The following is a 25746-nucleotide window of genomic DNA, read 5'->3' on the forward strand; positions in this document are numbered from 1 at the left end:
TGTAATTATTTTTTTATCAAAGTTATGTTTTCCATGATTATTTAAAACGCCAATTCTGCAACTCACACCAGTTTACTGTTTGTTTGTTTTTTTATTAACGCAATCAGTGTACATAGTAAATTTGATTAAATAACGTACCACTGTAACAACCATACAATCAATAAAAAACTATGCATATACTGGCAAATTATAAGTGAACACAATAATCTCATGTTTTACACATGTAAGGGTAGATTTGACATATATCTTGCTTTGTTTCTACACGAGAGGGTTTGGCCGACGTACCAAACATGCGCATTAGAGGGAAAGCGGAAATCTTGATGCGCGGTTTTCAGCTGACTGTGCTCACGTCAGAACGGGCGGATTTCTGTTTAAAATTTATGGAATCTGCTATACATTAATCCCACAACACAGATTATCAATCTGTCAGAAACGCCCAGTCGCATATGCGAACATGCCCCGCAGAAAGGTAAGGTGTATATTTGCTAGAAAATCATCTTTGAGACCAGACTGCAGCTGGGCTCACACCAACATAACGTCATTGCTTATATTATCCTGCTTGAAATATAAAATTAAGAAATGTAGAATAACTGTGACTACCAGTGAAGCGGAATTAAGTAATATACCATTAGATGTTAATGTGGCTTTGGGTATGCGTTTTATATCAACATGGAGCCATTCAGAAGAGTCGTTGTGGTAGCGAATATGTATTTCTGAGTTGCCTCGTGTCTTCCTCTGCACTTTCAGATAACATCGAGATTAAAATCAAGACCGACAATTTCGAGCCACTAATATTGGCACTGGAAAATAATACGTTTATAATAATAGCATCTCCTGCGATGAATACGACAACTTTACGTTTGCTTTGAAGATGGTGCCGTGCGTCCGTACCAAAACAACGCAAGTGATTGGTCAAAATGCTGATTAGCCCCGCCTTCCCTCTTACCTCATTGGTTGTATGCAAATGAAGTGCTCATCTCCCTGCCATGATTTGAGTTGTCAAATGACGTGCATTGATACAGAGTGACGTCTTGTGTCTTATTTGTTTATCATGAACATGTGATTAGTCTTTGAATCAATGTTGTCAATTTTTTTCAACAACATATCGCAGATTACATTAACAGGTACACATGCTCTACTTGAAGGAGGTGATCTAACAGGATTTTTTGTATTTATTATTGTAACTGGAGCTGCTAGCTGTGGTGAGGTCTAATTAGACTGAATAAATGCATCGTACTGTTGTTGTAAAAGGCTTATATAATCATTGTAAATAATAATAAAAATAACACAACTACTGTATTTGAGGGGAGATGAATTTCCTCCCCCACGATGGGATCTATGTTGGATTATCCCATGGTAAAAAAAAAAGAAAAAAATACTTTTTTTACATTTAACAATGGAAGCCGTTATTACTGTTGTTGTTTTTTTGGCAGAGAACCACAGGCAGCAGTTCGGATGGGACGGAGGACTCTGATTTCTCCGCCGATCTGGAGCCAGCCGAAACCGTGGGCAAAGCGCAGCGACGTAACAGCACCCGCCTGACTCGAACATCCCTTCGTCTCAGCCAAAGCATGCAGGGTAACTTTATTAACAAATGTATCAATTGGAGTGCTAGCTGGTGTGGCTGTGCCAAAGTACATCCATACACCGTACTCCCTGACTCCTTGAAGAGTTGCACTGAATGAGTTGACACCTCAGGCTTTTAGCTCTTTGGCTAACGCTGCTCAACTGAGTCAATCAGTGGAGATCTGTGAACATGGGTTCGAGCCCAGGCAGTATGTATGCAGGCCTGCCTGAACTGCGATAAACATCCACGTCTGATATAATAAATGTGATGTGCACTTATTTTGCAAAATGCCTGTAAGTTATTGTTAAAAGTGCTATCTCTCTTTGTCTCCACATATAATACTTTTCTCTACTCCAGATAACTCCAGCAGAGTGCGAAGCAGTTCTCCTGCAGCGGTGGGCCCTGAAGAAGGCTTGGATGCAGCAGCAGCCTCTGTGTTTTCCTCAGGACGAAGGATCACGCGCAGCCAGCAGGGGGCGACAAATACCGCAGCCAAAAAATACCCACTTCGTCAAGGCAGGTCATCCGGGTTAGATGTGGAGCCTAACGGTGAGTGTAGCAAGTATATTTATGACATCTGAAACTAGAGATGGTCTTAATGTATTTTGTTTAAAGTACGTGACTCGTTATAAACAAGACGAGCAACAGAGCAAGTGATTAAATCAGCGTAGTATCATGGACAAAGATGAAGGCAGGGCAGACTGGGAGATGAAAAAATGAAAAGGCAGTGGCAGAGGACAAAGAAATGTGAAAAAAGAAATGACTGACAAAAGCTGAAAATGAGGAACAACGACAGCATGGCGAGGAGGAAAGTAATGTATTCACTGTAGTGTGCCGTGCATTCTGCACAGAATGTTCCTGATTTTAAAGAAGACAAATATGGCACATATTCTGGCCTATTTTGTCACTGCTCTGAATGAATCAGCATAAAGTAAGCTACAGTTTTTAGATTAATACACTGTAAGAGGTAATTATCAGTGTCACCTAGTGACCTAGATGTTAGACGCGGCTTCATACAACAAAAACTGCAGTACTTTGGATTATTGTCTGATGTGCCTTTTAAGGCAGTTTAATAACAGAACATGAAGTAATTGGATTATGGCGCTTGCACACAGGCGACTCCATATAAGTGTGCTGACATTGGAGATACCGTATATGTCATTGTACATTCAGTATATTACTATATTGGTGAACAGAACATAATGTATGGATATCGATAAGATAAGCCTTTATTCGTCCCTCAGTGGGGAAATTTGCAAGATTACATTATCAGGTACACATGCTCTACTTGAAGGAGGTGATCTAACAGTATTTATTATCGTAACTGGAGCTACTAGCTGTGGTGAGGTCTAATTAGACTGAATAAATGCATCGTACTGTTGTTGTAAAAGGCTTAGGTAATCATTATAAATAATAATAAAAATAACACAACTACTGTATGAGAGGAGAGATGATTTATGGAACGTAAAAAAACACTTAAAAAAATGTAAAAAAAAACAGTAATTATGAGCCATCTGTTCGTCTCTCTGTGCTACAACGGCAGGCTTCACTCTGCATGTGTCTATGCATTGGTTCGACGTGAACACACAAGAGAGTGGAGCGTCTTCTCAGCTGTTACACCTCTTTGTGCCAGTAGCGGGGTTACACGAGTGCTAGCAGTTAGCAAGCAGACGCAAATATGAATAAAGGTACAAAGGCGATAGTTTGCAAACCGAATGCCACAGTTCCAGTGTGGCTGTGCAGCGCAGCCATCTTCCCAACAGTCAAAACTTACTGAGGTGGAATATTAAAGGAAGCACCGCTAAAAGTTGTGCGCTGTGGTCCAGCTTGTAAAAGTGGTGACACACAAGTCGTGCAGTCTATCGTATGCATTATTATTATATCCATCATCCTCCACAATAATTTAACAATACACTACATAACTGTGTGTATGAAGGTTTTATTGAAGTGTTTTTTTCCCAGAGGTGATCTTTGTAATGTAATGTCACTGGAAGTATCTTGCTGTACAGTTTGGAAAGCACATGGTTAGAGCTCACATAGTAGTTAGTTAATATTTTGCATTATCTGTTGGTAGTCTATTGTCTGTGTTTCACCACCTATTGTGTTGCTGTGTGTGTCTGTGTGTGGTTCTTTTGACACCAGGAGTAGGAATTGTGTGTGTCGTGGTGACGCTTCGCCATTCGTAGCTAGTATTTGTAGCTCACACAGGTACGCTACACTTGAGTACTATCAAGTGGCTCAAAGGTGACGTGATGATTCATTCATTTTCTACCGCTTATCCTAGCGAGGGTCGCGGGGGCTGCTGGAGCCTATCTCAGCTGTCTTCAGGCGAGAGGCGGGGTACACCCTGGACTGGTTGCCAGCCAATCACAGGGCATACAAATGGTCAATTTGGGGTAATATGAGTGTAAAGGTGACTATAGGGGTATTAGTTCATCTCAAGTGGTCTCTAATAATGTTAACACATTCATACCTATGGACAGTTTGGAGTCGCCAATTAACCTAGCATGTTTTTGGAATGTGGGAGGAAACCGGAGTCCCCGTAGGAAAAAAAACACGCATGCACGGGGAGAACATGCAAACTCCACACAGAGATGCCTGAGGATGGAATCAAACTCGGGTCTCCTAGCTGTGTGGCCTGCACGTTAACCAATCTTCCACTGTGCAGGCTGGGAATATATTTGTCAAGAAATGAAGTATCTCCCCTTACTTTACATGGTTCCAACACAAACTTTGACATGTGGAGGATACTAGTTTGAAATTATTCCCAAGAAGTCCTGTTTTGATGTTGCACCCAGTGTGGAGAGGAAGGAAAGAACAAGCACCACAGTGGGTTCTTTCATTCGTTGGCCAGCCTCTGGGAGCTCTGCACCTCTTGCTCCACTCGCATCAGTCTTGGCTATTGGATTTCTCTGCAGGGTCTCATAAAGTGTTAAGTGCGTCCTGATGCATGGTGCAAATGAATTGTTAGCTTGTTTTGCTGGGGCTTCACTACTATGCAATTAAAAGAGAACAAGAAAAAAACCGAAATGCTTCATGATAGCAAGAAAAAAAAATGAATATCTTTATGTAGAATTTACCAAAACATTACAAAACTTACAAAATTTTAAGCCTCATCATTACTGTTATAAATATGAAAAAATATATGAAAAAATATTGTGACAAATGAGCGTACCTAACTAAGTAACTAAGAGGTTGCTGAGTCTTCAGTCTTCATTTTAGTGTGCCTGTCTTGGCTCAGCAGAAATAAAGCAGGCGGCAGACAACGACGAGACCCCTCCCCGCACACCGACAGGCAACGCTCCATCTTCAGAGTCAGACATTGAACTTTCCAGCAACGGGAACGACCGTGTGTCTTCCAGCAACGATGTCATAGTTTCTCAAGAAGAGGACGAGAGATTGGCGAAGGAGCTTTCGCTCAAAGAGGCCGCCGCTCACGACCTTTCCCACCGGCCCAAACGACGGCGCTTCCATGAGAGCTATAACTTCAACATGAAGTGTCCCACACCTGGATGTAACTCACTGGGTAAGGAATGCTGATTCTTTATTTGAATGTTAGTCTTGGATCAAATGTAGCAAATGTACCTTCTTCTCTGAACTCTCTTAGGTCACCTGACAGGAAGACATGAGAGACACTTCTCCATATCAGGATGCCCTCTTTACCACAACCTTTCAGCTGATGAGTGCAAGGTAAAAAACACACACACACACACACTCTGTACTGTAATAGTGAATAGTTGCATCCAGACTGGAACAGATCAGTTAGTGAAAATGTTGTAATACACAAGGCACATCTATGTGTGCCGCTGTGAAAAGACACAAAGACAGAATCACATGACACACCAAACCATAGCAGAAGAAACAAAGCATGCGCATAAGTCTGTCGTCCTCATCCAAGACTCATCTAGACTTATGAGAGATGGAATTACTTCTGCGAGTCATTTCCTCAGGAGGGGGGTCCTCTACACTGGGGGGCTGTCCTTGGGTCCCTTCGAATTGTTAATTCTGTAAAGCACTTTGTGTTGCATGTCCTTGCAGGAAAAGTGCTCTACAAATAAAGTTGATTTCATTTGATATGGCAGCATGGCGGTCTAGTGGTTAGCACGCAGACCTCACAGCTAGGAGACCAGGGTTCAATTCCACCCTCGGCCATCTCTGTGTGGAGTTTGCATGTTCTGCCCATGCATGCGTGGGTTTTCTCCGGGTAGTCCGGTTTCCTCCCACATTCCAAAAACATGCTAGGTTAATTGGCGACTCCAAATTGTCCATAGGTATGAATGTGAGTGTGAATGGTTGTTTGTCTATATGTGCCCTGTGATTGGCTGGCGACCAGTCCAGGGTGTACCCCGCCTCTCGCCCGAAGACAGCTGGGATAGGCTCCAGCACCCCCGCGACCCTCGTGAGAAAAAAGCGGTAGAAAATGAATGAATGAATGATTTGATATGGACTATCAGACAACAAAGTATCAGAATGTAGACAGGGCTGAGTCATGCCAGTCGAAATATTCCAATATTATATCGGTTTGTCATCAAAGCTCTCTTTTGACATGAAAGCAAAACAGCCGGTGTTTCAGATTTTCCCACTCTGGAAGACATTTTCAAAAAATCCCATCTCAGAGCACCCAATGCCATTTATGTGTGGATGACCGACTGAAACAATAAAATGCGACCTCAAAACGTTTGGGTGTGCATAATCTCCCAGAAACACACGCCACACCACGATTACTTGAGTAAACGTGTGAAACCCTGTTGGTGGAAAGACCAGGGGCACATGTTCAGGGGAGGTGCAAGATGGGGGCGGCATTGTCGAATGGAATATGATGGCATTTGAAAACGATAACCCACCAGATGGTTACAAAGACTGATATTAGAGTCAATATTAGAGTTTGAAAACCCCTGAGCTACTGCACTGTAGCTGTTTGTTGACAAAAGTCACTCTCTTTACGCGAGAATAAAAAATATAAAACAATTTTTTACCATTTGTGCAAAAGCATATATTTTTTTAGGATAACTTACCAAACATGGTGCTTCGATGCCTTTTGCTTGTGACGTCACGTGCACACCACTGTAATACTGTTTAATTTTCCGGAGTCGTTTAGTGTGTTTATGTTGTGCAAGGTGGTGCTTACTATTTATAAGGAGACGTTTAATTAAATGCCATGTCTTTAATAGGTGCTTTAATAGGTGAATAGCTACTTGACAGTGATTTGTGGATTATTTTCAATATTCCCATTTATTTAAAATTAAAATGCAACCTCATTTCTATGTATGGCCATGGGAATGTGATTATTCCAAACGAATGACAGTGAAAGGAACCAACAGTTTAAATTGAAATTGTCAGGTTGCAAAGACACCTGGAAGATAGGAAGGACACTGTGCAAGGTTTTGCGCTGCAGGGCTGGCTGTGAGTTGCCGGTTGTTACATGTTGTTGATGTTTTGTCAGGGCAAATCATCAAGTCGTGAGAAACAAGCCGAGGAAAGGACACTGTCTCATCGTCAAGACGAGAATAGACACTCCACAAGAAGTCAGGTATGTTGCTGTTTTCACTTGAGTCTCGGTGCACTGACTCATCAGTTACATTTTTTTTCTCTTGTGTGCTGTTGTGGAAATGTGCAAGCATGAAATAATCAAGGCCAAGTCCCTTAGTCAAATTGAATTAGAACCGGGCCTAACAGGAGCATTAAAGTTGGTGTTTTTTTCACTTTACATTGTACCCAAAAGCAACTCGGCGTGCAGAAGCCTCATAAAAAATATAGATGAACTATGTAATGGCAATTTTACAGTCTGCAATTCCTCATTCAGGCAAGAGTAGGCTTGTTATGTTGCATCACATATGAAATAATGCAACTGGGTTTATCCCATCAGAATGATTCAATTGCAATCACCAAATAGGTCTCAAAGACAGAGGTCTCAAACTCACCTCAACCGGGGGGCCCTGGAGGTAAAGTCTGGGTGAAGCAAGTATTCAGTCCGCATTTAATCATGTTTCAACCAAGCGACTAACTCTGCAACAAACAGGAGGTCATTACTCAGCATAATAGTGTAGCAAAGCATACTGGGAAGCGTGAAGCACTCCCATAGTAGTAGCACTAATTGTCCTAGGTGTGTTTGTTTACCTATTACTTATTGTACTGTCATTTTTGTGTTGGTTCATTTCACTATGTGACAAGCTTACTGTGAGTTCTTTAAAAATGTTTATAGTGCTTTCCATGGCACCCAAAGCGCTTCACGATGAAGTGAATCTGTGCTGCTCTCACAACACGTGTCTGTATGCTGCTGGACAGCCAGCGAACCAATGAAGAAAACTCCGCACACAAGGCTTGCTTTTCTTGCTTTATGAAGCTTTCTTGTAAAAATAAGTGGTAACTGAAACATACAGAAAAAATCAAATAAAATTCCAATACTGCTCATGTTGCAGGCTAAACACACATCAGCTAACAGTTAGAAGAAACAAGCGTTTAGAGCAACACGGCGGTCGAGTGGTTAGTGCGCAGACCTCACAGCTAGGAGACCAGGGTTCAATTCCACCCTTGGCCATCTCTGTGTGGAGTTTGCATGTTCTCCCCGTGCATGCGTGGGTTTTCTCCGGGTACTCCGGTTTCCTCCCAAATTCCAAAAACATGCTAGGTTAATTGGCCACTCCAAATTGTCCATAGGTATGAATGTGAGTGTGAATGGTTGTTTGTCTATATGTGCCCTGTGATTGGCTGGCCACCAGTCCAGGGTGTACCCCGCCTCTCGCCTGAAGACAGCTGGGATAGGCTCCTGCACCCCCCGCGACTCTTGTGAGGAAAAAGCGGTAGAAAATGAATGAATGAATGAGTTTCTGCCGTGAGGCAAGAGAAAACGACAAAGCTTGTCTATATGCAAGAGCATTCACTCTCTAGTGGCCCAAAACGATACTTTCTAGAGAAGATGTCTCACTCTGTCTCACTTTTTAACCTTAGCGTTTTTAACAATATTTATTCGAACGTTTTGCTATTTACTTTCATTTTAACTAACTTATGAAACGTATGAATTATTAATGTCTTCGACCCAAAGACATGACAGAATCCATATTTCATCAGTCACCACTCATTTCATCTGTAGCCACAGCTGCCCAAGGGTAGTCTGACGGAAACATTCATTCACATTGATACACCATCGTGGGCAGCACTGGAGGTAAGGTTGGTGACGTGTTTTGCCCAATGACACTGACTGGGTAGAGGGAGTGAGAATCGAACCACCTGGATGACTTATACGCTACCTCCTGAGCCACTGCTGCCCCAAACTTCAATGTCAAGTCGGGGGGCCCACACACGATAGTCCTTTTTGAATAGAACATCAACTTTACAACAGAAGTGAATCATATTCTCTTCACTTGTCCAACATAATCAATGCATGGGAGGCCATCGGGCAAATTGCCAGTCAAAATAAAAGCGTAATCGTTGCTTCATACACCTTGTCTACGTGTGATGTGATCCTCGAAGACACGGTATTACAAGGTGTGAGCAAGTCTCTCTGATGTGTCAGGCCCCAACAGATTGTCAGCTGCGCTACAAAGAGAAGGTGACTGAGCTGAGGAAGAAGAGGAACTCTGGCCTCAACAAGGAGCAGAAGGAAACCTACATGGTCAGTGGATGAGAAATGTGTCCATTTGAAGCGCTGTATGCGATATTAGTCTTAATGGCTGTGTTTATTAATAGGATCATCGTCAGAGCCACGGGACCAACCGTGAGCCACTGCTGGAGAACATCACCAGCGACTACGACCTGGACTTGTTCAGGAAAGCGCAGGCACGTGCCTCGGAGGACCTTGTAAGAGAGAAAACTCATCATCACCCACCTCCTTCACTCCTCTTTCCTTGTGTTTGTTATTTGCTTCCCTGTCCCCGTCCCCCGTTTTGCCTTCTTCCTCTTCTTCTCTCTTCCAGTCCGCACACCCTCCTCTGCAGCCTCAGGAGGAGTCTGAAATATTCTTGGTAGATGGCACAATCCCTTTCAGTTACTCTGTGTTGTTTCTCCCTCTGTTCTGTTCCATTGAGACCCATTCAGAGCCATTTTGTTTTTGACCCTGAAATGACTCCCTGACATTAAATATGAATGTCTCAATCAAGGCCTCGGTGGGGGCCCGTCCTCTATCTGTTGCCACCTAGTGAGATCATTAGAATAATACAATATAGTTTTAATTAGCTTTTCAACTGGATGCCTTGTAAACAAAATCATTTGTACTCGTACTGCATCTTATTGCAAAGTCTGCAGTTATTGTATTGCAACATACCGTGAACCTTGTTTACCACAATATCAGTATAAAACAGTAGATGCCCGCTTTTCACAGAGGTTATATCCGGGCCCACAAGCGAATGACAAAACTTGCAAGAGTAATTGATACGGCCATAAACAGTTGTATTGTTGACACCCCCCCCAAACACTCGTACTCGCTTGATGTTGATTATCTCCCTCGATTTCGGATCAACATTTGCAATAAAGGTGGTATCAGACTCAGCTCTCAAACTTAAGTTGGCTTCGTTCACTAGCAATAGACGCTAACAAGTTGAAAGCAAAATGCACAATCCAGTTTATTCAGTTGTTCACTTAATCAGCAACTTTGGTGTGTTCAAGGACCACTGAAACAAGTGCGAAATCACAACGCTTCCTGAAAAAACTTTATCGGTGAATCATAAACATAAAAATAATGGTACACATATGCTAGTTTTTAGTATTATTGTATATACTATAAGAGGGCTGCACGGCGTTCAAGGGGTTAGCGTGCAGGCCACGCACCTAGGAGACCCGAGTTCGATTCCACCCTCGGGCATCTCTGTGTGGAGTTTGCATGTTCTCCCCGTGCCTGCGTGGGTTTTTCCTCCCACATTCCAAAAAGATGCTAGGATAATTAGGTTGTTTGTCTATAAGTGCCCTGTGATTGGCTGGCGACCAGTCCAGGGTGTACCCCGCCTCTCGTCCGAAGACAGCTGGGATAGGCTCCAGCACCCCTGCTACCCTCATAAGGATAAGCGGTAGAAAATGGATGGATGGTTTTGTCAAATCAAGTAATTAAGAGACTGACATCCAGTATAATTTCCATATTTCAAGGTTTCAAACGTGCGAGTCTGGTTGTTCCGATGTTGTTCTGTTTGCTTTCCTGTGCTTTGGTCTTGCAAACTTTAAGTCATACTCCAATTGCTTCCACACTATTATATGTTTGTTTAATTATTGTGAGTGCTCACCTGCACATTTGGCTGAAAGAATGACGACTCATTCCTAAAAAAAAAAACACTGCAATTTTAGTAGCTAATTGAAGTCGGATCATTTTTTTCCTTTCCTCTCTTTTTGTATGTCTTCATTGTTGTTTTGTTTTACTTTGCGTCTTTGGTGCCTGGTTTCCTAGGTGTGATTTATGCCTATCTTCCCCAGACTAACTGAGATCTTTTCTATTATGTCCTCTCTTCTTCTTCTTCTTCTCTTCTTATGTCCCCGCTGCTTATTTCCCAATCCTCTCCACGTATCATTTCTTTCCTCCACCCATCTTCACCACCACATCCTCTTACCCTGGTCTACACAGGAGAAGCTTCGTCTGGAGGGTCAGGTGTCAGAGGGGAGCAACATGATAAAGATCATTGTGTTCGGCCGCTACGAACTGGACACATGGTACCACTCGCCATACCCGGAGGAATATGCACGCTTGGGGAGGCTGTACATGTGTGAATTCTGCCTTAAGTATATGAAGAGCCAGACCATCTTGCGGAGACACATGGTAAAGCTGAAAATGAATTTAAATGTTATTTTACCACTCTTTTAGATGTAACATTGTTTTTAAGCTTTCTGTTTTTTAGTCCAAGAGACTAAAATGTCTTTGTTTATCCCTTTCACACAAGGCCAAGTGTGTATGGAAGCATCCCCCGGGCGATGAAATCTACAGAAAAAGCAACATCTCAGTCTTTGAGGTGGACGGCAAGAAGAACAAGGTGAAAAAGCCCTAGTGTCTCCCTTATGAAGGTTATATACGCATAAAATAGGCCGCTTTTTACGTCACAATTATAGAAAAAACAACTTGCCGGTAGAATGTGCATACCTGCACACAGATTCTACCATACGCACATTTTGTAGGCAGTGTGAAGTAGACACTCAAATGGGGACAATTTATTTAACCAGTCACACATTTTTTTTTAATACTTTCTTTTTATTTATTTTTATATTTTTCTAAACAAAACGTCAACAGCAATACAAACACACTCAAAAACAAAAAGGGGGAACTGGACACACACACCACACAATTTGGTTATCCCACATTCCCTGTCATGGTGCAATTTGAGTAATTCCTTGATTTTTGTCCGTGAACAGTGTCCATTTCACCCATTTTTCTCCACACATGTCTTCTTCAGTCCTCAATCTATGTGTTAATAGTTCCATGTCATGTATTGTGTTCATCACACAAAGCCAGTCCTCCAATATCGGGGGTCTTGGGTTAAGCCATTATTTGGTAATGGCTTTTTTACATGCTACCAACATGATTTTATACAGATATCTATCTTTTCTTAACACAAGGTCTCCCACCAGTTGGCCCAGATACAATGTCTCACATGAAAAAGTCACACTGTAACCCAAAATCCTCTCCATAACCAGTCACACATTTTATAATATATATAATTTTTTTTTACAGATTTACTGTCAGAACCTGTGTCTTTTGGCCAAACTTTTTCTGGACCACAAGACTTTGTATTATGATGTGGAACCTTTCCTTTTCTACGTGATGACGGAGGCTGACAACACAGGGTGCCACTTGGTGGGGTATTTCTCAAAGGTAAAAAAAGTCCTTTCATTTTCAACATGCTGTAATTTTCAGACAGGAATCAGTGGCGAAATGTTCAGCTCTTTTTATAGAACCGGTCTTTCGGCTCGACTCAATGAAAACACATGGCAGATTTTTCTTGTCGCTTGAATTTAGTTCTAACCCAAAATATGTATAAAATAAATTCATTCATTCATTTTCTACCGCTTATCCTCACATGGGTGGCGAGGGTGCTGGAGCCTATCCCAGCTGTACACACTGGTGGTCACCAGCCAATCACAGGGCACATATAGACAAACAACCATTCACACTCACATTCATACCTATGGACAATTTGGAGTCGCCAATTAACCTAGCATGTTTTTGGAATGTGGGAGGAAACCTGAATTAGTCAAAAAGGTCCGATTACTGTGGAAAACACTGCATCAATAAACACTACATAATGAATTCTAAATGGAAATGTCCAAAAAAAACCAGCATCCAGAGAACTGTTATTGGGAGTCCTTAGTGGAAACTGGCATTCAGAAACACATAGTGGCTTAGCTTTTGTTTCCTGCTGCTCATTTTCCTCACCTTTTCAGCGTGCTTTTGTGTGTAACACCTCCGCCTCCCTTCTGCTTAGCGCCGATTAATAATGTGATGAATTTTGACTAATCACTTGCGGCTTAAATAGGAAAAAAATCAACACATCAAAAATCAACAACTTGTTCACTTCAAAGAGCCGGCTCTAAGAGATGTTTTGTTCGTGGGACGCCTTTTAAGAAAATATTGCGTACATGTACAATTACAGTCACGGACAGCGGCACACTGTCAACTTTTACTCCACACGGTACACGTGTACTGATGGAAGCACACTTCAGTATACCGAGACACAGAAAGAGAGACCTACGAAGACCCGAGACTTGTCCCTAAAACACCGAACGGGATGTAAGACTTCATACTCAACCTTAAAACTCAGACCTCAGACTTCAAACTTGTACGCGGCCTTCATGGACCACAGACAGTCATTACACACAAGCCATTTAGGTTAATGCAAATACTAAATCTGCATCAACCTACAAATAATAGTTAGATACTACACCATCCAGGCCGTTAATGTATATAATAAACACAAACATTTATTGACAACTCACACAGCGGATTCTGGGTTGCCATGGCAGTGACAAACACTATTCACTGCACCACAACATGATTTTTGAAGCAATTGTGTCAGCGTGTATATAAATATTTGTGTATTTGTCCTCCGTGTGCAGGAGAAAAACTCTTTCCTCAACTACAATGTGTCCTGCATCCTCACCATGCCCCAGTACATGAGGCAAGGCTACGGCAAGATGCTTATAGACTTTAGTAAGTATGAAGTCTAGTTGTGGTTGTCTTTTTTATATTTGTGTATCTTCAGAAAAACTTCATTCTTCCAGTTCATATTGCTTATTAATCTCAGTCTCTTTTTTATATATATATATAATATATGCTTCCAGGTTATCTATTGTCGAAGGTGGAAGAGAAAGTTGGCTCACCAGAGCGGCCCTTATCTGACCTGGGCCTTATCAGCTATCGCAGTTACTGGAAGGAGGTGTTGTTACGCTACCTGAACAACTTTCAGGGGAAAGAAATCTCCATTAAAGGTCAGAACTGAAGTGATTTGTTTTAACGCTGCACAATTAAAATAAGAAAGAAAGGTTGTGAAATATGTAATCCCTCATTTATTGCAGTTAATGCGTTCCAGGCCCGACCGTGATAAGTGAATTTTCATGAAGTAGGATTTCTTATTTATAAATGTAATATTTTCATAGATAAAAACCTGTTTATATATGTTTTTTTAAATTAGCATATAGTCACCTTTATTGTTATAGCCTTTCCCAATATTCATTCATTCATTCATTATCCTCACAAGGGTCACGGGGGTGCTGGAGCTTATCCCAGCTGTCTTCAGACGAGAGAGGCGGGGTACACCCTGGACTGGTGGCCAGCCAATCACAGGGCACATATAGACAAACAACCATTCACACTCATATTCATACCTATGGACAATTTGTAGTCGCCAATTAACCTAGGATGTTTTTGGAATGTTGGACGAAACCGGAGTACCCGGAGAAAACCCACGCATGCACGGGGAGAACATGCAAACTCCACACAGAGATGGCCGAGGGTGGAATCTTTAGCTGTGTGGGCTGTGCAGCCCTATGTATTATGTCTTATTTTCTTTTATTATATTAACTATATTGGGTAATATGGGGAATGTAAAGGTGACTATAGGGGTGTTAGTTCATCTCAAGTGGGCTCTAATAATGGCAAAAGTGCACGAGTAATTGATACGCCCATAAACAGTTCTATTGTTGACACCCCCCCAAACACTCGTACTCGCTTGATGTTGATTATCTCCCTCGATTTTGGATCAACATTTGCAATAAAGGTGGTATCAGACTCAGCTCTCGAACTTCAGTTGGCATCGTTCAATAGCGACAGACGCTAACAAGTTGAAAGAAAAATGCACGATCCAGTTTATTCAGGCCGACTTGTTCACTTAATCAGCAACTCTGGTGTGTTCAAGGACCACTGAAACAAGTGCAAAATCTCAACGCTTCCTCAAAAAACATTATCGGTGAATCATAAACATAAAAATAATGGTACACATATGCTAGTTTTTAGTATTATTATTGTATATACTATAAGATGGCTGCACGGCGTTCAAGGGGTTAGCGTGAAGGCCACGCACCTAGGAGACCCGAGTTCGATTCCACCCTCGGGCATTTCTGTGTGGAATTTGCAAGTGGGCTCTAATAATGTTAACACATTCATACCTATGAACAATTTGGAGTCACCAATTAACCTAGCATGTTTTTGGAATGTGGGAGGAAACCGGAGTACCCGGAGAAAACCCACGCATGCACGGGGAGAACATGCAAACGCCACAGATGGCCGAGGGTGGAATTGTACTCGAGTCTCCTAGCTGTGTGGCCTGCATGCTAACCACTCGACCGCCGTGCAGCGCCCTTTCCCAATATAGCAAACACAATGACAGAATTAGACAAAATTAGACTTATTACACAATAAATAAGAGAGCTCCTTGTGATTGGCTCCTGTCAAATAAAAAGCTACCTGGTCCTCACACAGTCGTACTTGCCACAATGTGCCATTTTATGACGTGGCTTACTGTGACAGTGCAGCTTACATATCTACAAATCTGTTTTTCTCTCTAAATTTAGTGGGTGTGGCTTATACACCATAAATGACAGTAACTGTTCACAATAGGCTTTGCAATGCAATGTAAAGTATAATACTGTACATATTGTTACCAGGTCCAACCTGACAAAATAACAAAGCAGCAGCAAAGGAATAGTAACACGCTGTTCTTTCCATTCCAATGTTCTTTTCCTTGGTTCTTTTTTTCTTTTAACTTTGCGAAGCTGCATGTCTCATTCTTAACATTGAATGTAAGGTGTGTGTTTACCAATATGAGAATCACAGAAATGATTTCCAAGCCATTATTATGCGGGTGAAAGGTGCTCTCAGTGTATTGTCATGATTCACCCACACTGCGTTTTCCATTCTCTGACACGCCTGTGAGAATTAGAAAAACACAAAGCACATTTTGTCATCATTCAAAACCCTTTTGATTGCATTTGCAGCTGTGTCTGTATAGTGTGCTTTTATTTATTATTAGAAAGTCCAACTGTGACATGCGGCGGGAAAGAAATACAAAAAATAATGATTACAGATCATCCTGCAAATGACAAAAAAACATGAGTAATTGATACACCCATAAAAAGGTCTCTTTTTGACACACAGACCCAAAAACACCGCCTTGTGTGGACATTTTTAAAAGTACTTACCAACATGCTTTTGTTCCATGTTGAAAGCAGAAGGACACTAAGCCAATGAAGTGCTTCACACACGCTAAACGTATAAAAAATGTCCTATAACGTTACTGTTTCTGCTCAGAGATCAGCCAGGAGACGGCAGTAAACCCTGTGGACATTGTCAGCACACTGCAGTCCCTCCAGATGCTCAAATACTGGAAAGGCAAACACTTGGTTTTAAAGCGACAGGTGGGTTGGATCACACTTTGTTCATGTGACTACTGATCAATAACTTCCCAGCTTTAGGAAATATCTCATTTTCTTGGCTTTTATTATTCATTGATACTTTGGGACACTTGACCTATGACAGAGGATCAGGGCAACATTTCAAGAAAAAAATGACATTTTCAGAGTAAAATTGTAAATTTACAAAAAAAAAAGTTGTAGGAATAGGTCAAAGGTCACATAAGCCCCCCTCGCTTTTCATAGCTGTCTGAGGCAATGACTGTAGCATAAAGTTCTACGTTTTTTCTCGTACATTTACAACTATTTTTGTAATATACTTGTAAATTCTTGACTTTACTGCTAAAATCTCTGATTATTTTAACAGGCATTGCCTGGGACAGCTATAAAAAGGGGGGACTTAAGTGATCTCTGGCTTTGGGCAAATTTTACGACTTTTTTTCTCATGAATTCATGACTTTATTGCTGGCATTTCTGATTATTTTAATACTCCGTCATAACAGGCATAGCCTGGGACAGCTATGAAAAGGGGGGACTTAAGTGACCTTTCTGACTTTTTTTTTTCCGGAAATGTATGCCTTTTTTTTGTAGATGTAAAACTTTATTCTCTTAAATGTACAACTTTATTTACTCTCTCAAAAGTGAGTAAAATAGTGTGAGATTAATTAAAACACTAGAAAACGTGGTAATTTACACACAATTTCCTCATTTTTACTTATGTAAACACAGTATTTTACTGAAATGTATGTAAAAGTGAGTAGTATTTTACTCATTTGTGAGTATTTTAAGAAATGTTACTTTTAAGTGAGTAAAATACTACTGTTGCAGTAGTATTTTATTCACTTATTACTCAGTTATTACTCAGTTATTACTTATTATTACTATTACTCACTTATTACTTATTACTCAGTGAGTACTCACTTATGAGTATTTTAATAAATGTTACTTTTAAGTGAGTAAAATACTACTCCTAACTGCAGTAAACCCTGTTTTATTGCGGTTCATTGGTTACAGACCCAGCCGTGATCAGTAAATTTCCATGAAGTAGGATCCAAGGACCTGTTTTTAACATTAGAGCCCTCTAGACATGAACTAACAGCCCTATATTCACTTTTGCACTCATTACTCAATATGTAATCATTTTCTGTGCTGCTTATCCTCTATAGTAGACATAATAATAGAGAATATGACAAAAAATGATGCAAAATATATATGCAAAAGAGAATAAAATGCTACATTTCACTTTCACTTTTACAGACAGGGCACAAAATGCTTTTTTTAATAAGATCTCCTAATCTTATGAGATAAAAAAGACAAAAAAAACTATAAGACATCAAATAAATGTTAAAAAATCCAATTATTATTAAGTAAGTGGAAAGTATTTAAATGGAATCTCCCTGTTGTACCGTAGGACCTTATTGATGACTGGAAAGCCAAGGAGCGTAAACGTGGTTCGGGTAAAACCATCGACCCCGCAGCCTTAAAGTGGACACCACCGAAAGGAACGTAGAAGAACTTCAACACAGCACACATCGTCTTCTGCACACACACACACACACAAACACACACAAATATTCACCCTGTTTTTAGTCACTTCCAGCAGCTTCTTACAATGTTGGTCCAGGTTTGCCACTCATTCTAATTATTAGCACAGTATGCTATCCTTTTTGGCTCGCTGGTTACTGCATTCAATCACTGGCCTACATAAGAAATATAGGAAATAAAACTTGCAGTAGTGTCAGCTTACGTCAACCTGTGCTAAAATTCCATTCCATTTCCTAAAATAGACCTTGTTTTCCATAAAAGTAACACGCTTGAGCTCTGACTGGAAAAAAACTTGAAAGTTACCATAATTTCCGGTGTATAACCCACTCCTTTTTTCTTAAACTTTGAACCCTGCAGTGCGGCTAGTTCGAATCTCATCACGGAAACAATCGCTTTTTCTTTGGCAGGAGCCAATCGGGAACTATCAGTGAACAAGCTTGGCGGAAATCACAGGAAGTCATTACTCAGTATAACAGTGTGACTCACTCTATCTTACAGTCAACGCTAAACTCATCACACAGCAGCTTAACACTCAAGAAGTACCGAGGAAATATATATATTTTAACATTTTTCCATAATGCATTTCGTCTAAGCAAAGCATTTCAGTGGTGCTTGCCGGGGTGCTGCAATGATGTCAGCCTCCCTCTGGGCTCCTCTGACTCCCCCTGGCGGACAGTGGCAGCATTGCAGGGCCTCAGCAGCCATCCACCCATCCATTTTCAATGTTGTTTTATATTTTTAAAATTTTAAACTCGTTCTGGTACTTGTATATTTCTTAGCTAGATTGTGGGTGTTAAGTTGCTGTGTGATGAGTTTAGCGTTCTTTGTAAGATGACAACGTGATTCCGACTGTTAATATTGAGTAATGACTTCCTCTCCTGTGATTTTCCAATGGATTGATAAGCTAGTCATGCCACAATATGCCTGCTTCTTGTCCGGCTTGGCTTATATATGTACAAATCTGTTTTTCTCTCTAAATTTAGTGGGTGCGGCTTCAACACCGTTGCGTTTTATGCACCGGAAATTTCGGTATTCATTGCTTTGAAAGTTTAAAAAACAATGATTGCCTCATCCAAAAATTGTGTTTAATTTAATTTTTCAAAAGGATGCTTGTTTAGGTGATGAAGAGAAGAAATGTAAAAAAAATGTAAAAGAATGTGAAGAAGATATACTGTAGATAAACCTGTTATAGCTATAGCTGCCATTGGCCTTATTTGGACTCTTTTATGTCTTTAAGATGGGACCTGCCTTCATTTTTTCTTTTGTGTTTAACTTAAAGTCGATTTAGTTTTCCCTCTCTAATTTTACTATTTAATCAATTTCTACCTCTTTGGGTTTACCACTGTATAAATGTCGAAATATACGCCTCTTATTTTCCCCTCCTATTGTGTGAAATTGTCATGTGCAGACCCTTTTTTTTAAATTAGAAATGTTTATTTATATAGTTAAGTCATTTGTAAAGTGTAGAAAAGGTTTGTTAGAAGCTGCTTCCATGTTAATATAATAACTATTGTTTCAATATGTTATGCTTTTTCATTTGTTGCTGCAAACACTTTGGGACTGAAACAAGTTCAAAATGTTTTTCTGCACATTTTTTTTGTTTTCTTTGACTGGGATTGCACGTATTTTAAGATTTAGTGCAAAATAGGTTGATTGACACAATAACAGGCAATTGACAACTTAGCTTATGTTATTTCATCTTAGCTTAGCTTAGCTTAGAGTAGGCAGGAAATAATCTTTATACAATTGCTTATTGTTAAATAACTTACTAATGAAACAATTAATATATTACGTTTTATTCATCCTGGTCTTTTTCAGTGCTAATGCTAAGCTAAGCTAACTGTTAGCACTTTCCAGTAACCTTATTAACGTTCTATATGACGTCTTCAAATGTACTAAATTGTTATTATTTTGTGGTGATGTAATGGTACACATTTCTGACATTTCTACTAGCCGAGGTTGTGGTTCGATTCCCAGCCTGGGTTGTGTCAGGAAGGACATCTGGCGTAAAAAAAAAACTAAAAACGTTAATGTTATTCACTTGCTGTGATGACCCTTGCTGACATTCAGACCCCTGTAACTGCTTTTATTTTCAAAACCTCCCCAAAGTTTGATGACCACATTCCATAGGGGAATGGGGAAGGTATACAAACTGTGGCCTTGGGTCATTTGTGCACAGACAAGAAAAATACCCAATAATGATTTTGCCACCTGCTGTATGAATAACAGCAAAAAAATATAAAAATGGCCGTAGCATTACTTGTTTTTTCAGTATGTGGCCCTCTGTGGAAAAAAAGTCTAACCTCTGCTGATTTAGTCTTTTTGTGGCTCTGAATTATGGAGCATGTTTGGTATTGGCTGAGCCAATGGCAGCTATGGACCAGCAACTACAAAATTTAGCTTTGGGCATTAACCCATCTTAGTGGACATGGAACCATTGTGTATGTTTTCACAAACCACCAGCGAGACGTTGTGATCCAGCATCTCCAAGCACCTTGCTTCGACACAACACAGCAACAATCCACAACGTAGCTTAGCGTCAATGTTTAGCTCTGTTGTGCTTTTGTACGAGCTTTCTGCCTTTTGCTTCCTCTTCAATAAACCTGAAACTGACTGGTAATGGTTTCATTGTTACAATGTTACATGTTACAATAGAATACACCAAATTTTACAATACACAATTCCATACGTCCAAAAAGTTGTTGTTCACTTCCTGTATTGAATCAATACAATGAATATGAATAAATTATATTCATTTTTTACCGCTTATCCTCACGAAGGTTGCGGGGGTGCTGGAGCCTATCCCAGCTGCCTTCGGGCGAGAGGCGGGGTACACCCTGGACTGGTCACCAGCCAATCACAGGAATAAATTATATAACATTCCTAATAAACAATAATTAGATCAAATATTTAATTGTGATTAATCGACTTTTGTCCATAGCTAACTCAGAATTAATCACAATTTTAGTAAGTTCATTCATTCATTTTCTACCGCTTTTTCCTCACGAGGGTCGCGGGGGTGCTGGAGCCTATCCCAGCTGCCTTTGGGCGAGAGGCGGGGTACACCCTGGACTGGTCATCAGCCAACCACAGGAATAAATTATATAACATTCCTAATAAACAATAATGAGATCAAATATTTAATTGCTATTAATCGACTTGTCCATAGCTAACTCATAATTAATCATTTTTTGTAAGTTCATTCATTCATTCATTTTCTAGATGCTGGAGCCTATCCCAGCTGCCTTCAGGCCAGAGGCGGGGTACACCCTGGACTGGTCACCAGCCAATCACGGGAATAAATTATATAACATTCCTAATAAACAATAATTCGATCAAATATTTAATCGCATTAATTGACTTTGTCCATAGCTAACTCATAATTAATCACAATTTTTGTAAGTTCATTCATTCATTTTCTACCACTTTTTCCTCACGAGAGTCGCGGGGGTGCTGGAGCCTATCCCAGCTGCCTTTGGGCGAGAGGCGGGGTACACCCTGGACTGGTCACCAGCCAATCACAGGAATAAATTATATAACATTCCTAATAAACAATAATTAGATAAAATATTTAATCGCGATTAATTGACTTTTGTCCATAGTTAACTCACAATTAATCACAATTTTTGGAAGTATACCTTTGAAATCATTCTAAATATTAGAGCTGTCAAATGATTAGAAATATTAATCAAATTAATTATGATTAATCACTATTTCCCACAATGTGTGAAATGTTTGTCACCATGCTACAGCCACATCCTGTGGCACAGGCTAAAATGCTTTGCAGTACATCATCACCCATCTGTCTCCTATTTCCCATGTTTTTCCAATGTTAATTACAAGGAGTCCTTCAAAGTACAGCCCCTGGTTTTTGCCTTAAAATGGTTGGTTTAAATCAAAATGGCCAAACAGTGAGACTTCTTCATGCGCTCTGGGATGATAGACATCACCAAATTTCCTGGCATCCAGAAGTGACCTATGCATTCTATAGTTTCATGGTGTCATGCTTTGTTTGTGTACTTCCTGTTTTGTTTTGCCGTGTTGCCCTCTGTGCTGTAGTTAACTACTTCCTGTTGCAGAAGCGACCTCCCCTGTTTGTCGGTGAAGAAGCGACGCACACCTGCCCGCCATTTGTAAATATTAGCTCCTCTTCCACATGGTTTCCAGACTTCTTTCTATGCTCCACATTTTTGTTTTTTTCGAGTCCCTAGCTCTTTTGCTTTTTCCTCCTTTTTGTTATTGTTCCTACTTCTGTCCTTTACTTACTTTCCTTTTTGTTGCGCATTTTGCTCGTTACTCGCCATTTTGGTGTTCTTTGTAATTTACCTTTTGCTTACTGGATCATCTTTGCCTTTGCGTTTACTTTTGGGTCCCATTTTTGTATAGTAAGTTACCCAAATCCTAACACTCATCTTCATACCCACCAGTGATGGTCGAGATCTGATGCCATGGGGGCGAGCTTCCTTTTTTGTGGCTATTGGTAAAGGCTAACCACCAAAGTCTGACACCCTGCCCTGCCCCCTTTGCATAGCAAAGGCTGAAACGCTTTGCACCCTTCTGTCTAGAACAGGGGTCTCATACTCAATTTACTCGGGGGCCACTGGAGCTCGGGTCTGGGTGAGACTGGGCCGCATCAGGTTTTCCAAAAAAAAAAAAAACACATTTAGTAAAAACGAAAAAATTTTAAAAACTTCACTTTGGTTCCAATTTTCTACAAGAAAAGCTCTGATAAAACATTCCACTGTTCTCAAATATCTTAATTTTTATTTTTCTGCACAAAATAAGATGAAAAAGAAATAAACAAATCAAGAATAAAGAAAATCAATCAATCAGTAATAAATAAATAAATATAATAATAATAATAAAACGGCAAATAATAAAAACTTAAGAAACCACATATAGTTGGTGGGTAGACAAATTATTTTTTTCTGATTAAAATGAACAAAGCATTATTAGAGCCCTGTAGACATGACAAAACACGACTATAGTCACATTTATACTCTTTTTATTTACAACATATTGCGCAACTGCACGGTCTTGAGACACATGCTAACTCTCAAACTAGAGAGCTAGCGACCTAAACGGTAGCCTTCAAGTTATTTCCTTTAAACTTAAATAGCCAAAAACTTACCACTTCCACACTGATAGGGAGGATAACTATTAACAGTTATTTAACCTTTAACATGAACATTAATCAAGCGTAATAATTTTTTCTGGGTACATGATACCATACAGCATCCATATCAAACTTGCGCGGGCCGCACAAACATTAAACTTTAATATCAAGGCGGGGGCCTCAAACAAGTGTCCTGCGGGCCACATTTGGCCTGCGGGCCGCGTGTTTGAGACCCCTGTTCTAGAATACCTGATATTGATTTGGTCCAAACCAAAGTGGCCAACTTGGTTTGCAAACATGACTTCTGTGAAGTTAAACTTCACCGATTTTTGTGACAATTCATACCATAGAACACACCATAGAAATGTTTCTAACAAATAACCTTTAATTAAGCCAGACATAAAAATAGAATATTACTGATTATGGTTAACAGGTAATTCACACAATGTCTTGTTGATGACAGAAACAGAAAGACTACAATGACACTGATGATTAAATGAAACATCACAATGAAACAGTTTTGCTCTTGATGTCTTTAGTAGGAGTAGGATTTCCACTCTTCTTGCATATCTGGAAGACAACGTAAGCACAAATACTCTTTTCTGTACAGTAAAAATAACTCAATACACACACTAAGGTATGCAATTTGGGATCAATTAAAATATTTAAAAAAGTACCTTCATCTAAACTCCTTCTGCCCATGAGTCCCACAAACATCTCCCCTTTATTTCCTGGTGAAGAGAAAGTAGCGTCAGGAATAATATTTCTTTTAGAAAGGTTTAAAATTCTTACTTTTTCTATCCAGACTCATTGGATCTTCTGAAACAAATAAAACATAAAAATACATAATTCATACAGTATGTCTATAACACAAAGTGTGAATGTGTGTATGTGTATGTTTTTACCTAAACTCCTTCCCATCAGGCCATGGAACTGCTGGGATTTAGAGCGCTTGAGGAGGTCTACCAGACGGAGGGTCAGCCCTCTCTCTAAAGGGTAGTCCTACACACACACACACACACACACACACACACAATGGCTTAATTAATTTCCCTGTGACTGAACTCGATAGAACCAACCCCAACCCAGGTGAATGTATGGAGAATGGAGCTGTCCGTGGTGCTGACTCTGAGCAGCATTGTGCAAATGAATTCAAAAGGCTTTCAAAGTCTGCATTCAATCAATCCATACAATCCTGCACCCTATTGCTCCATTGTCCATATTGTCTGTCTGTAAATTCTGGACAGGGCTCCCCTCACGTCTGGACACAAGCAAAAATGTAAAATATTTAATGTGTTTTTATATCTCTTTACTCATTTTTATTAAACTACACTGTAATATAGTTATAGTAATATACTATTTTATTTTTAATGTACTTTTAAAATTGCTTTTGTCTTTTAAAAATATTAATAATGTCTAAATTCAACATTTTTGCATAACGTATTTATTTTATGTACATATTATACTGTATATTCCCTATAAGTGTGCATTCCTTCTTTTCATGGACTTTTTCTTTTATGGCAGCATGTATTCAGTTCAGTTTAAGTTAAATGCATTCATTTTAATACATTATAAAATAATATAATTTAATTAATATTAAAAATTAATATAATATTAATATAATATATATGAAATTAATATTATTTCATCTAATATAATTTATAATATAATTTCACAATATTTTTGCTGTTTTTCAACTATAGTGTAATTTTTGTAATAAAAATGTTCATGTATTTTATGTATTTTTATATGTTTTGCTTTTTTATTTACATTTTTTATTTGACATATTTTAATTTTTTTATATTAAAATTATTATTCCACTTTTTGCATAATGTATGGATTTTATGTATATTATTATAAAATACCTGACCATAATTCATAGCATCAGGTCTTGCTTTTAATTGCCAAGAACCATTTGATGTCATTATTTATTTTTAAAATAAAATGTAAAAATAAAATTTAGGATTTTATTTTTATGATTATGATATTTTTTTACATATTTTTATACATTTTTAAATATTTTATGTAATACATGACTTCATTCTTCTAAGATAAGCATTACATGCATTTGTGCTTTTTGAGGCAGTGCACAGAGTTGGAATGAAAAAAAAACTACAAATAATAGACGCAAAATTCCCATCTACATTTGTTATTGTACTCGTATTACAGTTACACCAACTACAGTGCTGGACAGTGAAATATGATTCTGATCGGATTCAGATGATACAAGAAACTGCTAAAAATTGAAATACTTCCTGCAGGACAAAATGTTACCTGCCAGTTGTCCAGGGTCCACACGCCACTGTCGTCTTCCTGGCTGGAGAGTGGATTCCCCAGTGCGCACAGAGCCTGTGCCAACACCACCAACAGCACAGTTGCAAACTTCAGAGCTTCCATGCTCACCCTGAAGGCGCCGGGGTGGGAAAAGTCAGCTGAAACGGTCCTGGTTTTACTGCATACGGTGTCTTTAAACAAAAAGACGGGCTTTCTTGTAGGTTGATGGAGAAGGAAGTTGCACGTTTATAAACCCTCTCGTGCTCCTCCCCACCACCCTTTACCTCACACTGAGGGGACGGAATCCTGCTGTTTTTTTATTTCTTGTGTGTATGTGTGTGTGTTTGAGTCAGGAAGTGAGTCAGACATACAGTAACTATATCGATATTCATAATAAGTGTTGGTAATAGCATTAAAAATAACCTAATCT

The 25746-nt window shown here is 39.6% G+C and overlaps 2 protein-coding genes across 6 annotated transcripts; one reads left to right on the top strand and one right to left on the bottom strand.

The window, feature by feature from the left end:
- The first annotated feature begins 289 nt into the window (after positions 1-289).
- On the top strand, positions 290-17896 carry LOC131103427 (histone acetyltransferase KAT7-like). Of its 4 annotated transcripts, none has more exons than XM_058049711.2 (16): positions 290-469; positions 1434-1578; positions 1925-2116; positions 4809-5093; positions 5175-5257; positions 7011-7097; positions 9081-9179; positions 9254-9364; positions 9481-9528; positions 11112-11303; positions 11425-11514; positions 12210-12350; positions 13592-13685; positions 13817-13963; positions 16281-16387; positions 17793-17896. In XM_058049711.2, the coding sequence occupies exons 1-16, from the start codon at positions 455-457 to the stop codon at positions 17889-17891; spliced, it is 1935 nt and encodes a 644-aa protein (XP_057905694.2). In that variant the 5' UTR covers positions 290-454; the 3' UTR covers positions 17892-17896. The 4 variants fall into 4 exon arrangements, with proteins under 4 accessions (XP_057905694.2, XP_057905696.2, XP_057905697.2 ...); XM_058049713.2 differs by having other exon boundaries at positions 4812-5093; XM_058049714.2 differs by lacking the exon at positions 9481-9528.
- A 5037-nt stretch (positions 17897-22933) lies between these two features.
- LOC131103449 (uncharacterized) lies at positions 22934-25525 on the bottom strand. Of its 2 annotated transcripts, XM_058049741.2 has the most exons (5): positions 25317-25525; positions 23948-24044; positions 23835-23861; positions 23720-23773; positions 22934-23612 (listed from the first exon to the last, which is right to left on the bottom strand). In XM_058049741.2, the coding sequence occupies exons 1-5, from the start codon at positions 25437-25439 to the stop codon at positions 23578-23580; spliced, it is 336 nt and encodes a 111-aa protein (XP_057905724.1). In that variant the 5' UTR covers positions 25440-25525; the 3' UTR covers positions 22934-23577. The 2 variants fall into 2 exon arrangements, with proteins under 2 accessions (XP_057905724.1, XP_078653433.1); XM_078797307.1 differs by having other exon boundaries at positions 22934-23773.
- Positions 25526-25746: the final 221 nt, after the last annotated feature.

The sequence above is a fragment of the Doryrhamphus excisus genome, linkage group LG16 (assembly GCF_037039965.1).
Source record: "Doryrhamphus excisus strain RoL-2023G ecotype Guam linkage group LG16, RoL_Dexc_Guam_v1.1, whole genome shotgun sequence".
Lineage (NCBI taxonomy): Eukaryota > Metazoa > Chordata > Actinopteri > Syngnathiformes > Syngnathidae > Doryrhamphus > Doryrhamphus excisus.

Bases quoted from the DNA above. Each gene is read 5' to 3' on its own strand.
- LOC131103427 (XM_058049711.2), top strand. The intron at 7,098-9,080 runs GTATGTTGCTGT...CTGATGTGTCAG, and splicing joins GACACTCCACAAGAAGTCAG to GCCCCAACAGATTGTCAGCT. The intron at 13,964-16,280 runs GTCAGAACTGAA...GTTTCTGCTCAG, and splicing joins GAAAGAAATCTCCATTAAAG to AGATCAGCCAGGAGACGGCA.
- LOC131103449 (XM_078797307.1), bottom strand. From the start codon at position 25,439: ATGGAAGCTCTGAAGTTTGCAACTGTGCTGTTGGTGGTGTTGGCACAG. The intron at 24,045-25,316 runs GTAACATTTTGT...GTGTGTGTGTAG, and splicing joins GGACCCTGGACAACTGGCAG to GACTACCCTTTAGAGAGAGG. The intron at 23,862-23,947 runs GTAAAAACATAC...TATTTGTTTCAG, and splicing joins CCTGATGGGAAGGAGTTTAG to AAGATCCAATGAGTCTGGAT.